The sequence below is a fragment of the Doryrhamphus excisus genome, linkage group LG10 (genome assembly GCF_037039965.1).
Source record: "Doryrhamphus excisus strain RoL-2023G ecotype Guam linkage group LG10, RoL_Dexc_Guam_v1.1, whole genome shotgun sequence".
Lineage (NCBI taxonomy): Eukaryota > Metazoa > Chordata > Actinopteri > Syngnathiformes > Syngnathidae > Doryrhamphus > Doryrhamphus excisus.
The window spans coordinates 8,393,863-8,410,819 of NC_136366.1; the positions used below are offsets into that span (position 1 = coordinate 8,393,863).

The following is a 16,957-nucleotide window of genomic DNA, read 5'->3' on the forward strand; positions in this document are numbered from 1 at the left end:
ATTAAAGTACAGTTAGTGTAAAGCAGTGTTTCTCAAATTCTGGGGCGGCAACCCCCCCCCCACAGGGGTCGCGAAAGGGTTTCATTTTAAAGCAGACCTACCAACATGTACACATTTATTGTACTCAACATACAATTTGACTATTGAATAGGCTTGTATGCTCTCCATTTCGTTTCAAATTCAGTCTGCATGGTACAGATAAATGAATAAATATATAATCTAAAATTATTAAGAAGCACTCGTGTAAAGTACAAAAAAAGGTGTTTGTGTCAATTTAGTGTCCATGAAAGCACAGTAGCAATATGTAATGCTTTAGCAGGCATCGCTTGTGTTGATTTTTTGAGAGCGTCTATGGTGCAAATGCACGCGTTTACATTGGCAGTCTCCACCAAGGTCATGACAAGTGGCTTCCTGGAAGGCAGGGCCATATATCAGGTGTGCGACGGGGCCTGCAGATAAACGGCGTGCACCGTCTCCCGCCCCCTTGTGTGTGTGTGGACATGCTTTTAGGCGGCCACTTAACAGCCAGGATTAAGTCTGCATGGAGATAATTGCCGGGTGAATGCAGAGGGCGGCCGCTGTGCACCACTCAAAAGATCCTCTGACACCTTTTGTCAACCTTTCTCCTTTGTCTCAGTGCAGAATGTACTGGAAGGGAGAGACGTGTTTGTTCATCGGGACATGAATGCTGTCTAAAGAAGAGGAGTGTCAGTAAATATTGATCTCCTGACTGAGACTGCATGAAGCGCTCTCTCCCCACCCCTCAGACAGATTCACCCTGGCGTTCCCTCTCTGTGCTATTATTGTTCACGCTGTTTGACATGGAGACAACAGTTAATCTATGAAAGGACCAGCCTTTCATGACAAGACAAAGATGTCCTCCGCTCATTTGATTTCATTTTCACATGCAGGCGAGGCCAACGGGCATGAAAAAAAAAAAAGCTTGTTCATGAACCGCATACAGTTTCATTCGTTTTATGCGATGAGATCCAGTACAAAAATGCCTTTTTTTCAGACAAATGGACATAGTCCATTTATTATAGCATTTACAGTGAAGAAAATAAGTATTTGAACACCCTGCTATTTTGCTATTTCTCCCACTTAGAAATCATGGAGGGGTCTGAAATTTTCATCGTAGGTGCATGTCCACTGTGAGAGAGATAAACTAAAAAGAAAAATCCAGAAATCACAATGCATGATTTTTTAACAATTTATTTGTGTGATACAGCTGCTAATAAGTATTTGAACACCTGAGAAAATGAATGTTAATATTTGGTACAGTAGCCTTTGTTTGCTATTACAGAGGTCAAACGTTTCCTGTAGTTTTTCACCAGGTTTGCACACACTGCAGGAGGGATCTTGGCCCACTCCTCCACACAGATCTTCTCTAGATCAGTCAGGTTTCTGGGCTGTCGCTGAGAAACACGGAGTTTGAGCTCCCTCCAAAGATTTTCGATTGGGTTCAGGTCTGGAGACTGGCTGGGCCATGCTAGAACCTTGATATGCTTCTTACGGAGCCACTCCTTGGTTTTCCTGGCTGTGTGCTTCGGGTCGTTGTCGTGTTGGAAGACCCAGCCACGACCCATCTTCAATGCTCTGACAGAGGGAAGGAGGTTGTTCCCCAAAATCTCACAATACACGGCCCCAGTCATCCTCTCTTTAATGCAGTGCACTCGTCCTGTCCCATGTGCAGAAAAACACCCCCAAAGCATGATGCTACCACCCCCATGCTTCACAGTAGGGATGGTGTTCTTCGGATTGTACTCTTCATTCTTCTTCCTCCAAACACGCTTATTGGAATTATGACCAAAAAGTTCTATTTTGGTCTCATCTGACCATAAAACTTTCTCCCATGACTCCTCTGTATCATCCAAATGGTCATATGCAAACTTAAGACGGGCCTTGACATGTGCTGGTTTAAGCAGGGGAACCTTTCGTGCCATGCATGATTTCACATCATGACGTCTTAGTGTATTACCTACAGTAACCTTGGAAACGGTGGTCCCAGCTCTTTTCAGGTCATTGACCAAGTCCTGTCGTGTAGTTCTGGGCTGATTCCTCACCTTTCTTAGAATCATTGAGACCCCACGAGGTGATATCTTGCATGGGGCTCCACTCCGATTGAGATTGACCGTCATGTTTAGCTTCTTCCATTTTCTAATGATAGCTCCAACAGTGGACCTTTTTTCACCAAGCTGCTTGGTAATTGCTCCGTAGCCCTTTCCAGCCTTGTGGAGGTGTACAATTTTGTCTCTGGTGTCTTTGGACAGCTCTTTGGTCTTCGCCATGTTACAAGTTAAAGTCTTACTGATTGTATGGGGTGGACAGGTGTCTTTATGCAGCTAATGACCTCAAACAGGTGCATCTGATTCAGGATGATACATGGAGTGCAGGTGGACTTCTAATGGGCAGACTAACAGGTCTTTCAGGGTCAGAATTCTAGATGATACACAGGTGTTCAAATACTTATTTGCAGCTGTATCACACAAATAAATTGTTAAAAAATCATGCATTGTGATTTCTGGATTTTTCTTTTTAGTTTATCTCTCTCACAGTGGACATGCACCTACGATGAAAATTTCAGACCCCTCCATGATTTCTAAGTGGGAGAAATAGCAAAATAGCAGGGTGTTCAAATACTTATTTTCTTCACTGTAGTATAGTATTATTGGATTAATTCATTTTTTTTTGCTAATTTATGAGAATAAAGTAGTATTTTTTCAAGAATATATATATATTTTTAATATTTCCCATTGTTATTATGACTTCATTTAAATGGAATTATTCAATTTATTTGTTTTAATTCTATTTCTAAAAAAAGATGTGATTCTCATTACCAATAAATTGTGTATTTTCTTAATAAATGAATGTGTCATTATGTACTTTTTACAACTGACATGACTTGAAAGTCTGTATTTTTTCCTCATAATGTAATTTAGAAAAATATTTTCTGTGAAAGCATTATGACTTTATGATACTGAAATGATGTATCGGCTAATATTACAACATTGTCAATATAGTAGGACTTCATTCTCCTATTTTGACTTTATTCTTGTTGTGTTTCACTCTTTTGGCTAAACAATCTCATCTGAAGAGCTCACCAAAAAAATATTCTTTTGTTAAACTGACGACTGCCAAGCTGTGCATGCATGCGTGCCGCATGCATATTTTAACAAGCCATCTAAATAATTTAGAGACTTTTATGGCCGGACTCATCTGACGTGTGTTTGAGCTTCTGTTTGGACACACGGCGCCGAAAATGAGTCGGCCATTGTGAAATCTGACACGCCAACGCAGTAAAACGTCAGCCAGTACAGTAAGCAGGGCGCTATGTTTGTGTGTGTGTGTGTGTGTGTGCGTGCATGTGTGTCATGCCCCTGCTGTATGTCATCTGACTTGGCAGCAGCATGTCTGAATAAGCATCTTGTGATTGGTGCAAGGACCAGAGTGTCGGCCTCTATTCAGGGGTCCTGACCGTGACTTCACCCTTCCTCCTTCAGGGGCCAGGATGAGGAAAAAAAGATGAGTGAGTGCCAATAAGAGATTGTAGGCGGGCCCTGCAGCTATCATTAAACTTCTGGGTCATGCTATTGAACACGGGACGGGGCTTTAGGTAAAGGCACGGCATGAAAAGGCTGGGGGAGGGCAAGGTTAGCACTTAAGTCCCGCTATTATCTATTTGTCCCTTTTCAGTGAATACTTCTTCTCATCTAAGGCTGGAAGAGGATGTCACAGAAACACCTTCAACATGAGCGCGTTGATCATTTCGGGGGCCTGGATGACGACTGCGTGTGTTGAAGAAGGGTGCTGATAACGCCACCTATCTTTGACCGGGTCGACTCCCTTAAGGCCACAGGTAGCGGGATCATACCTAACTTGACAGTTTGACGCAAGAAATGTTGGAATCATCAATCACGGAAAATGCTTTTCACTGGTTAAGATAAGGCTGGAGTGGTTAGCGCGGAGACCTCACAGCTCAGAGACCAGGGTTCAATTCCACCCTCGGCCATCTCTGTGTGGAGTTTGCATGTTCTTCCCGTGCATGCGTGGGTTTTCTCCGGGTACTCCGGTTTCCTCCCACATTTCAAAAACATGCTAGGTTAATTGGCCACTCCAAATTGTCCATAGGTATGAATGTGAGTGTGAATGGTTGTTTGTCTATATGTGCCCTGTGATTGGCTGGCCACCAGTCCAGGGTGTACCCCGCCTCTCGCCCGAAGACACCTGGGATAGGCTCCAGCACCCCCGTGACCCTCGTGAGGATAAGCGGTAGTAAATGAATGAATGAATGGTTGAGATAATCCATAAATAGATTTAAGACAGATTTTTTTAAAATAAATACAATTCTCAAATAAAACAGACATAATCCCCTCCAGGGTGTCCTAGGTCTGCCCCTGGCCTCGCCCGGCTGGGCATGCCTGGAAGACCTCCTGATTGAGGCACCGGACTAAATACTGGAGCAACCTCCACTGGCTCCTCCCAATATGAAAAAGCAGTGGCTCTTCTCCGAGCCCCTCCCGGATCGGTTAGGGTACGGACTCATTCGGTCACGACCCAAAGCTCATGACCATCGGTTGGGGGCGCTAAACTAGCTTTGCCTTCCAACTCAGCTCGCTCTTCCCCACGATGGTCCGGTACTGTTACCGCATTACTGACCTTACGCTCCAACCTTCCCATACCAAAACATCGGAATGCGAATACAGTTCTCGACGAAGTTCCCGACTCCAACCGACAATGGAACAATTTAATGCTTTTGACATTATCCTCATCTTCCTGTGGTGACACCCATCGATATCATTCGTACCATCAGGGGAATTTTGGTGCCCCCTCGCCCGAGGAGATCAACAAACAAGTCTGAATGCTGCCTTTGAATGGGCACGCCCAACAACACAAAGACATCCTTTTCACTTTCGTCAACATCATGAGAATCCCTGACAAGAAACACGTTGAACAGTTGCTTATAAATGGGACACTTTCAACAATCATCATTTTATTTCGCCAACGCCATCGGTGGAGAGTTTCACGCGTCTGCCGCCACCTCAGGGCATCAAGCTGAGGATGTTTGATGGAGCATCTGATGGCACTGCACTCATAAACTCATTTCAGCCTGGAGTCATGGTGCCATGGGACAGTACGCCATGTTTTACGTTCTGTCCACACAGGCTAGTAAAAATCAACTTGAAGCTTTTAAATGTTTTTATGTCTCAGAAGGAGCGGCATTATTTTTTGTGAAATGTTGCCAGTGGTAAAATATTTTAATTCATTGGTATTACTGTAATTTCCGGTGTACTAGCTGCTACTTTTTTTCTCACGCCTTGAACCCTGAGGCCTGTACAAGGATGCGGCTAATTTGTGGCCGCATTCTGGTCTTGCGACATCTCGTGTGCCCTCATCATGGAGGACGTGTAAAGACGGGCATGTGATGCCGGTTTCAGGTTGACGATAATAACGCCTTTCTTTTGCTAAGGTCCGTCAGTGGATCTTGGCAGCGTGGATTGGTGTTGGGAGGTCCAGTGTCGGTGGTGAATCTGGGGGGCCGGGATTGCTGCATGGTGGCTCGGGGGCTGATTTGCCTCAGGGAAGGGGGGGGGGGGGGGGGGTGCCGAGAACACCAGAAAAGAGAGAAAGACTGGTGGGACGGGGCGAGGGAACTCTGGGGCTGTTCGATTCGACTTTGGTTTTGGTGCAGAAGCAGTTGGATGAAGACGGCGAGGATTCTGGTGGGGGTCTCACTTTACAATAAGGGACACAGGAATACAGTAGGTACTGAAGAACTAACGAGGAGCTAATGACTGAGGCAGATACATTTAGAGTAGTCACTGAGGAACTAATGAAGAACTAATGAGGAGCTAATGAGTCGTGGTTTGGGTTGGGATCCACGAATATTATAGACTAGTGGTTTTCAAAACGTCCGGCAAACTCTCCTTGGGAGACACACGAGAGCACTTCAAGATGCAGCAGCTTGAAAAAAATAAAGAAGGCTACTGTTATTTTAAAGTTTCTGCTTCATGTTTCTTTCACCCTGACCTTGATGCACGCAAACATCATCACCACACAGAGAGCCCATTGGCCGCTGTCTCCGCCGGGCCCAATCAAAGAGAGCGGCGCCAGGTCGACATGGCAAACATGACATCTCGAGTCCTCCTCGCCTTTTTCCTCTTCCTGACAGTCTCTGCTTCTTGTCACTCCGTCGCCATCCTCGTCCGACTTCATATAAGCCGGGTTTAACGGCACGGCATCCAGCGGTTGCAGGCCTTTTGGCGTGTTGCTGCGCTGATCAACGTGGTGCGGCAGCTACCTGACGCCCTGTAACCCGGCAGCTCACCTCCATCACTGTCACGCTCTCGCATTCCAGTTTCTCCAGCCTCCACGGCAAGCTTGATTTATCGCTAGGAGAGGGAGCCAAGGCCTTAGAAGTTTTGTTTTTTCGCTTTCCAACTACACTTTTACGTTTTTATGTGCACTTCTCAAAGGCCTCTAGCAGCTTTGTCAGCAAAACACTAAACAAAAGGAGTATGGCTTCTCCTCCTGCTGCGTAACACCTTTTCTAACGCTGATTAGCTTAGTGAGCTTTCTGATTTAGAAATTAAATATTTTTGCAGTTAGAGCATAGAAAAACAGTTTACAACCTTCTAAATTGGTTATTTTACATTAAAGCTCTCTAGACATGAACTAACACCCCTATAATCACCTTTGGACCCGTACTACACAATATTCATTCATTCATTCTTTTTCTACCAGCTGTTTTCGGGCTAGAGAGGCGGCGTACACCCTGGACTGGTGGCCAGCCAATCACAGGGCACATATAGACAAACAACCATTCACACTCACATTCATACCTATGGACAATTTGGAGTGGCCAATTAACCTAGCATGTTTTTGGAATGTGGGAGGAAACCGGAGAAAACCCACGCATGCACAGGGAGAACATGCAAACTCCACACAGAGATGGCCGAGGGTGGAATTGAACTCGACGACCCAATATAACAGACATAATAAGAATATGTCATTTAAGACACGTCTCCACTCTGCAAAAGAAGAAGCCACACCCAGCAGGGGACGTAACACTGATACTTTTGAGTGATGCTACAATTGTATTCCCTGGGGGAGTAGAATGAGTGGCGGACAGGAAGAGACGCTGGCGGTTCAAAGTTGAGTTTCATTTTGTGCCTGTTGAGATCATTCAAACCTAAAATAAACGCTTGTTGTCCCGGTGATGATTGTCTGTCTCACCATACATTACCGGAGCATTACTGACACCTAGTGACAAGTGTGTGACTAACAACAAGCCATAAAAATGCAAAGTGGTGTACTTATACTTCTACAACACAGCCAAAATGAATTGAAAGTAAATGAACTGTCATTTTAAGGCACAAAATCTAGGTTGAATTGCAAACTGCAGAGGTCTGAGGTACCACAGTAGTACTAATTGGTGTACTTCTGGTCCTTCTAGTTCTTCCAAACACGTTGTGAAACCTCCGTCTCCGCATCTTCAAGCTTAGATGCTAATTGTTGATAATGGTTGTCTGGCCGTGCAGCCCGAGGGGCTTCCAAAGCTTAGCACAGTCTTAGCATTTTGTTGTTATTCGACGATCGGGGTCATCTTGATGGGCGACCCCCCATCGTTGAGAGGGGGAAGGGGCATCAGCAAATACGTGCAGCGAGGTGCGCTGTTGCAATTCAGCGGCAGATGCTCAACAGGCCGCTCGTGACGGATAAGTGGCGATACGAGCCCCGACAGGTCACCTGACACCTAATAAGTGGCGTTTTTCCTACAACGCTTATACGTAAACGCACGAGGGCTTCCCTGGCTGGTCAAAGATCCTCTATATGACAGGAGCGCTTGGCTGTTTTTAATGACCTACTGCAAAAACACAAGTCAAAGATCCTCTATGTGACAGGAGCACTGTGCTGTTTTAAAGACCTAACACCTACTAGTGTTTTTCCTACCACTATGCACACACGCACATACGCACGCACGGCCTTGAATGCCTCACAGAGTAATAAAGACAAGCAGAAGAGGCAGTGAAAACACAAAAACTGCAAATAGTTTCCTTGGTTTTGTTTGCATCTGGTTCAAACAGTCTCACTGACAGATCATCTCTATGACGCCTCCTTTCATGCTGTGTTTACACGTCCTCGCTGCCTCGCACAAAGTGGCAATAACAACAAGGGCCGCAAGGATCATGTTAAAAGACCTGGATTAAGGCCTGGTTTTGTTTATGCCCGATTTTTGAGTCATCACCCTCGATTTCCCCAGACAGGAGGTTAGTGGCTGGTCACGTCTTCCGCAGCGCTTCACATGATTTGGCCAGTCAATGGCGTCGTTTGTTGGGAGGCCAAAGGAATGGGCCCTTTGTCCAAGATGGGAACATTTTGAGAAGAGGGCACAAACTTAATTCCACTAATGCAAGAAGAAGATTTGTGGTCGGCAACAGCAAAAACTTTGTCTGCCGGGTGCGTACGTGTTTTTTGTGAATATACAGTATTTTAATGTCATTGCACTTTTCTGGGAAAAAAGTCGATCCCGCACCCCTCACCCCCTTGAATCCTCAGATGAGCTTGATGTTGACATTCTCCTGTGATTTTGGATCAACATTTACTATAAATGTTATTTGTTCATTAGTTTAGCTGTGTGTTTTGAGAAAAAGACTTTTCTGACCAATCAATGCAGTTAGAATGTTGGTAATGGTAATGGTTTCATTTCATTTCAATGATTTCATTTGAACATGCATTAGATTACAATTGAATGCATCACATAATCAGTTCACAGTTTCACATGTTCAAAAGAAGTAGGAAGAAGCAAAGCTTATTAAATCCTACCTCTCCATCTGGTACTGTTACAATCACTATTAACTTTTACAATCACTAACTAACTAACTAACTAATTAACTATTACATTTGTTCACTTCCTGCTAAACCTAATATAGTTTAAGTTTTTTTGTTGTTGTTTTTTTTGTCTTTTTTCACGAGGTGATATGACCATCCAATGACATAATGGTTACCATAGTAACTGTCAATATAGTGATATATATAGCACATCATGACTGGTTCAAGACTCTTCATCCTTGTATTTAGCAAACATCAACTGCTTGTATTGTTTCTTGAATTGGCTCATCGTTGTGCATTGTTTGAGGGTCTTACTCAAACCATCCCATAGTTTGATTCCACATATTGAAATCTATGGCTTTTTAACGTTGTCCTATAGCATATAAGTGTTTCAAATTTAGTTCTCCCCTGAGATCATATTTCTGTTGTCTATCGTCTATCGTGTTGGCTATGAGTCAACATTGTCAGCCACCTGCTGAGTTCCTGGTGTATATAATTTGTGGACCTTTGCCACTTCCTGTTGTATGCTGATCTGATCATGAGCTTGTACTTGAAGTTCTCGCCACATTCATTCAACATTGCACCTCACTGATATCCTCCTAGTAACCAAACCTTCCTTACTTTTTTCTTTCTTCCGCTGCTGTAGCTCAGGTTTTGATGTTAACATATCGGCACCCGGAGTGATGTTTTCTGCGGACGGGGAAGTGCATCTGTGAAAGCATGTAGCTGTCAGGCCGGCTTAGCCACCAGCGTCTCAGACGTAGCCAAGGGGGAGCGTAGCTTTCTGGGCCAGTGGAGCCCCGTGTTGTTTTGGGGGCTACCAAGTTAGCATGTGCACATCTCCACGGAACGTTGTTGGTGTAAAGAGAGCCAATGTGCCGTGATTTGAAATCTGGTGGAGGCTGGATCAACAGATTGGCCTAGTGTGTGTGTGCGTGTGTGTGTGTGTTGCGTTAATGTGGCTTTGTTGTGTTGATGATTTTGTGGTTCTTTCACTCCTATGTTGTAAACATTTTTTTGGATTTTTCCCTTTACATCTGGAACGTCAACACACTAAATCCCAGTGGCACAGAGAAACATTATCTTTTACAACTTTTTTCCCCTCCGTTTATTTACATGACTAAACAAGTGGATCAAACCATGGCGACTATGAACTCCCTTCAACGGATGTCAAAATTCCGGGAAAAAACTATAGCAGCTTCTGTTTCAGTTTTTAATTTCTTTTTTTTAATTTGCTCTCTGGTTGAGGCAGATGGCCACCACATGAGTACACCTCTTTTTGTCTGATTAATGACCCACTGTGTTCTTAATGTATTTTGGTTTTAATCACAAAACAGCCTTTCTTGTTAGCATTCCAATTAGCTAGCTTACAATATGGCAACCGGAACAAGGAGTCAACACAACACATATAATAATATAATGTATAATCTCAGTTTTACATGATTATATAATTTTACCAACAATTCCAAATGCATATCCATGAAAAGACTAAATGAACATTTCAAGCTAATTTTACCTTCCCAAAGATAAGATGTGGCAGCGAGATCAACCACCACAACCTTGCTGTTTTTAGTTACATCATGAATCACGTCGTCAATGAGGGTAATGAGAGTAAATATGAAAATGTGTTTGTGACGAGAACTGAACTGATTGGCTATGGAGAAAAATGTTTCAAAATTTGATACTTTTTTTTCTTCCACTGGACTACATTTTGCCAAATATGTTTTTCAAATATTTGGCACCATTTCCAAGTGGAGTAAAGTGAGTCCATTTTCTATGTAATTGAAGCAGCTAGCATTCCCATACAAATATAAGACGAGGGTTCAGCAGCTTATTCAATGAATCTGGGAATATAGTTGGTATATCCCCTTGGTAGGATTCAAGAGTGACATTCCTGTTATTAACCCCCCCCCCCTTCCACGGTGTAATCTGCAAATCTTAGCTATTCCACTGACAATCCCTCCCAAACTTGTCTTAATCTGTCTGGCCTATTTGATGCCCGACACCTGTTCTTCAAGGAACACGCTACACCGCGTTGTCATGTCGTATGCGTGTGACACGTCTAAAGTGGAATAACCATGTTAGCGTAGCATAGCCACACAAGTTACAGTGATGGTTTCAAGTCACGATGGATACACAGCTTCCTTGCTAGCAAATGATCGTTATCGCACAGTCAACACTGTTGTTAAAAAACCACAAGGATAGCTTTTGCTGCAGGAAAAATGATTTGCATAACCACAATCTTAGTTAAATTTATGTCATAGTGGAAATTCAAATGAGCTATTCTGAACAGCAAAATGGAAATAAAGTAGCTGTTGCATTATTGGTTGCACCGATAAATATATTTGGACTATTTTGACCATTACATGGACTACAAGATTGCTGGCAGTTTTTTTTTACCTGAGGACTGGAGCACAAGCCTTGTGCTGGAAGACACAGCCATCTCCTGAGAGCAGACATAGTAAGTGCCGTCCATGTTTCTATGATGCTGTTGTTGACGGAAGTAGCATTAGCTCCTGGGCTCCTCAGTGCGCCTAAGAAAGAAGGTTCAGTAAAATCATCAAAATATAGCAAGATACTGTAAGTATTACATGTTATCAATGTACTTGTTACTGCTTGTTCACAGCGTGTACTGTACAGGTGTATCAAACAGTAAAAGAGGTTTTTGTAGTGAGCTTGTAGTTGAAATAGGTAGATCCCAATGACATGCATTTTTTAGCTAGCTCATTTTAACTTACAGAAAAGGGAACTGAATACGTGTTCATGTTACATGTAAGGATTGTGGCTGATGGGAAAATTTCCCAAAAGTGCAGTTTTCCTTCAAGTTTAGAAAAAATACATTTGAGGGTAACTTATTAGCACATTAGCTTCCTAGTAAATCAAGTCCCTGTAGCATAGTAGTAAAATCTGGTGTAAACAATGAATAATCGGAGTGCAATTGTGACTATAGGGATGTTATTTCATGTCTGCAGGGCTCTAAAATGTTAAAAGTCGAATTTTTATGCTCCACTTATGAAAATATTCAATTTATTAACGTTTATTAATGTCTTACAGTTTACACCTAAGAGTTGTGGATGATGGGCAAAATTTCCCAAAAGTGCAGTTTTCCTTTAAGTTTAGAATAAATACATTTGAGGGTAACTTGATGTAGAAAGCTTCCTAGCAAATGGCCGCCTCAAGTCCCCTACTATAGTTGTGAAATCCGGTGTAAACAATGAATAATTGGAGTGTAATCGTGACTATAGGGGTGTTGTATCATGTCTGCAGGGCTCTAAAATGTTAAAAGTCGTATTTAAGAATTTATTCTTATAATTTCTTCTTATTTAAGAATTTTTATGCTCCGCTTATGAAAATATTCAATTTATTAATGTTTATTAATGTCTTACAGTTTACACATAAGGGTTGTGGATGATGGGCAAAATTTCCCAAAAGTGCAGTTTTCCTTTAAATTTAGAAAAAATACATTTGAGTGTAACTTGTTAGCACATTAGCTTCCCAGCAAATGGCTGCCTCAAGTCCCTGTAGTATAGTTGTAAAATCCGGTGTAAACAATAAATAATAGGAGTGTAATTGTGACTATAGGGGTGTTATTTCATGTCTGCAGGGCTCTAAAATGTTAAAAGTCGTATTTAGGAAGAATTTTTATGCTCCACTTATGAAAATATTCACTTTATTAATGTTTATTAATGTATTACAGTTTACACATAAGGGTTGTGGATGATGGGCAAAATTTCCCAAAAGTGCAGTTTTCCTTTAAGTTTAGAAAAAATACATTTGAGGGTAACTTGTTAGCACATTAGCTTCCCAGCAAATGGCCGTCTCAAGTCCCTTTAGAATAGTTGTAAAATCTGGTGTGAACAATGAATAATAGGAGTGTAATCGTGACCATAGGGGTGTTATTTCATGTCTGCAGGGCTCTAAAATGTTAAAAGTCGTATTTAGGAAGAATTTTCATGCTCCACTTATTCATTCATTCATTTTTTGCCGCTTATCCTCACGAGGGTCACGGGGGAATGCTGGAACCTATCCCAGCTGTCTTCGTGCGAGAGGCGGGTTACACCCTGGACTGGTCGCCAGCCAATCACAGTGCTCCACTTATAAAAACATTCAATTTATTAATGTTTATTAATGTCTTACACCCCGCCTCTCGCCCCAAAGACAGCTGGGATAGGCTCCAGCACCCCTGCGACCCTCATGAGGAAAAGCGGTAGAAATGAATGAATGAATTAATGTCTTACAGTTTGGGCAAAATAAACCTTCAAACCAGTACATACCAAACCGTGATCATGGCGTACCATTATGGCCTTAACTTATCACATGGCCGTGATAGAAAGAAAAAAAAACTCCCAGCCGCATGTTTGTTTTCTATTCCTTAATCTCTTTTATATATGCGGGCAGATATTTGAGGTCAGCTCAGCAGAACTAATGTGATCAGAGCCCGCAAAAGTGTGTCGGGCACTCTCAGAGCTGCGAGTGGTTTTTGCAGGGAATTCATTAGTGCGTGTACAGGTGGCTAGTGTTACACTGCACTGGTGAAAGGCAGCGGGCTCAAGCAGTGCGGCACCACCCCTACCCAGCATCATGTCATGGCGCGGTAAAGCTACACCCGTGTGGATGACATTTCCAAAGGCAGCGGCGGGCCGCTGATTAGAAAATGGTCTGCACTGAAACAACAGCCTGCGATCTTTATCAAACTTTAACATCCTCTCCCTCCCTTCTTTTCAACCTTGCCATCTATCCGTCTCCAAGGCCCGGCTCTCTTGGGAGTCAACTGTAAGTAGTCCATCAGGCAAACTGCATTAGTGTAACTTCGTCCCAGGAAATTAGCAGAGCAGAGCGGCGCCAATTAGAAGTCAATAGCTGGCTTTATTAATCGAGCTAGCCATCGCACTTGATTAGATTAAGCCTGGGGGGCGGCGGGGGGGCTGAGCAGGGAGCGCCAGTGTGTACGTGCTGGTGTCCTTGTGTATTTATTCATCTGTGTGTTTGTGCCTGCCGCTGTCTATGTAGTCTGTGAACGGCCGCATGCAAACAGTGGCAGGTGCTGCTGACTCGCTGATTCTGTCTCATTGTGACTTTCCGCAGTAATATGTTGATATTGACCTTCTTGGCCTGCACGGCCCTTAATAACGCCATCAGTTCATAAGGAGACAAGGCAGCCAATTAGCTAAATGAAAATGGCATTAGACTGCAAGTGTGTACAGATGCAATTAGCGAGCTATGGCAGCCGGCAGGGACAAAAAAACAAAAATACCGTATCAGGACTTACTACAGTTTCAGTTTTACAGTCATCCTTCGACACATCATGGTTGGAATGTTGCAGCTTCCCGGAGCACTAAAACCAAAACATAAAAAAATTATCATACCGTTGAAGGACTAACTTTACATGTATTCATCAATTTCTACCGCTTATCCTCACGAGGGTCGCGGGGGTGCTGGAGCCTATCCCAGCTGTCTTCGTGCAAGAGGCGGGGTACACCCTGGACTGGTGGCCAGCCAATCACAGGGCACATATAGACAAACAACCATTCACACTCACATTCATACCTATGGACAATTTGGAGTCGCCAATTAACCTAGCATGTTTTTGGAATGTGGGAGGAAACCAGAGATGCAAACTCCACACAGAGATGGCCGAGGGTGGGATTGAACTCGGGTCTCCTTGCTGTGAGGTCTGCGCGCTAACCACTCGACAGCCTTACAGCCCCACTTTACATGCATGTTTTGCTTTTTCTTTGGCTTTTCTGTGTGTGTCTTCGTTTATGCTTCCCCAACACAGAAGTGTACCAGTAATAGCATGAAGAGGAAAAAAATGTGATGACAACCATAGAACAGAAAATTGAACTCTTATGGCTAAATACCAAAACAGGACGTTCAAAATGATAAAAGTTGTTCAGAACTGAAAGATGGCGGTCATTGAAAGACGTTGAAGTCCAGAACTGCCATCCCCTTTTGCAATAATCCCATACCAACCCTCAGTCAACACACACACACACACACAGCATAATTCCCATGTTTCCCCGTAAGGGATATTTTGATCAAGATATGCCGACAGATTATCTTGTGAATTTAGCACTATCTGCGTCTTATTCCTCTCCTAATCTTCCATATTTTCCAATATAATCTGACTTTCTATGTCAGTAATTCCTCCTCAGCGACACATCCTGTGTAATCCCGGGTTGACATGGATTCGGGCGGCACCTGCCCCATCTCAAGATGAGAGATGATGGCATGCTATGCTTTTATATTTACTGGGTTATGGCCGAGACCGAAACATGAAATTAGAAATAATGTTCATCCGATTAATGCATTCCAGACAACCAATAACATAAATAGAAAATACATTTGACAAGGAATAATTACATTTTTACATGCAGAAAAATAAGAGAAATTACATATAAATGGTGAATTACATAAAATGAAATAAAAACACCAATATTACAATTATTAAGGACAAGCAAACAGAGGTAAGTCCAACATTTAGAAATACGCAGTGCACTTGAATGCTTCACCAGCCAACAGCACACTGCGCTTAAAGAAAGAGACTGTTATTTATTGTTCCGTGTGCGTTCTGTCAACAAATAAACCACACACATACACACACCATGAAGATGGTTAAATAATTCAATGGCCGGTACCTGTCGTGACCCAAGTTTAAACCCTAAGAACCTGGACCACTATGCATTCTTCAAACTGAGTGATCGGGATGTAGATGCTTGGTTTGGGCACTCAACTAGTTTGTTAGGTGCACTCTTTAATTGTACAATAACTGAGATGGTGTATGAAAAAAAAAAAATTGAATATTCTTTCATTGCCAGATGACATGTTGTTGACAATTGACGATATTTTAAACAATATGCTTATGTCATCTTCATATCTTGTAAGATAATCTTAAATCTTAAAATATATAAATTAATCAACAATCCTGATCACAATGTTAAGACCAGGTGAAAAATAGCAATAAATTGCATTTTGATCAGGAGGATATCAAACATCACGGAAAAAAGTCTTGCCTCATTTGATGTAAAATCAGTTTCATGTCAATTCCGAATTGGCTCGATGCCTCCCGTTCTTGAGTAATCTGAGAAGATAAGATTACTGGTAATCCAGGGGCATTAAAGACACACCAATCTCATCCCTAATACCCGATCTTAACACTGGATCAAGAAAAACATGGCACAATGCAGGTCAAAGTATGAATAAGAAGGAAGGGCTTTCACTGATGAATGGATGGTGTTTGAACGCCTCCTTCAAAATGCATCAAGACTTATAATGTCACGTTGTTGTTACTTAAAAGTAACATTGTTAAGTACATCAGGAATTAATCCATGACTGCATTATGGTCGACATGGACAGGGGATAATATTAAATGTTTAGAACTAAAAAAATATTCAGTTTATTTGCAGATATGTAAATTTTAATACATGATGTTAAGTTAATCTGGTTAAAATGACATGTACAAGTTATATGCTCAATAATGTCTACAGATTTCAGCTAAAGAACCTTTAAAATGGATCAAATATAGTTATAAACCAATAAAGCTTTTAGATTGCCAACGTGTATTTTTTAGGTAGAAAATCTTAGTTGATCCTTTGAGATCTGTTTTGCTGATTGAGCTCACGTGGCTGATGAATCACTCAAAAAACGGTAATGGAAAATAAAAAAAAAAATAAAAGAATTCCTCACTGTCTCTGTCCAATTCGAGCAATCACTTGGCAGCTAAAGCCAGTATGTATTCTGCACATAGTCTCGCACACACACACACACACACACACACACAGGCGACCTTGAGAAAGACAAAATAAAGGCACACAAATAAAGGACAACAGACGTTGGTTCCCCTTGAACCCAGTCCAAGTGCGCACTCGCTCAATTAGCCAGGTCCGCCAAGGCGACGTCAACGCGGCCGTCCAAACAATGGACACAGGAGGATTCATAAAGCGGCAGGGAGGAAATATGAGCTAATGCCTACTATTTGAATTAAAGTAACATTTGTTGCCTGTGACACCTAAATGTGATTCTCCCCAGCTGCTGCTCGCTGCAGCACAATAGAAGGTGTAACAAGGGTGAGGCCATGTTATATTGTTGGACGCCGATTGTGTGAAAGGTCGAGGGCCTCGTCTCTGCG

At 42.5% G+C, this 16,957-nt stretch overlaps 1 protein-coding gene across 3 annotated transcripts in view; it reads right to left on the reverse strand.

Annotated features, from left to right (window-relative positions):
- The window catches only part of LOC131114699 (uncharacterized), a 248,959-nt gene that overhangs the window by 78,598 nt on the left and 153,404 nt on the right, over window positions 1-16,957 (reverse strand). For all 3 annotated transcript variants that reach the window (XM_078793986.1, XM_078793987.1, XM_078793988.1), the window contains one exon: window positions 11,230-11,363. In XM_078793986.1, the coding sequence (XP_078650112.1) occupies window positions 11,230-11,363 (134 nt within the window). The remainder of the gene's footprint in view (window positions 1-11,229; window positions 11,364-16,957) is intronic.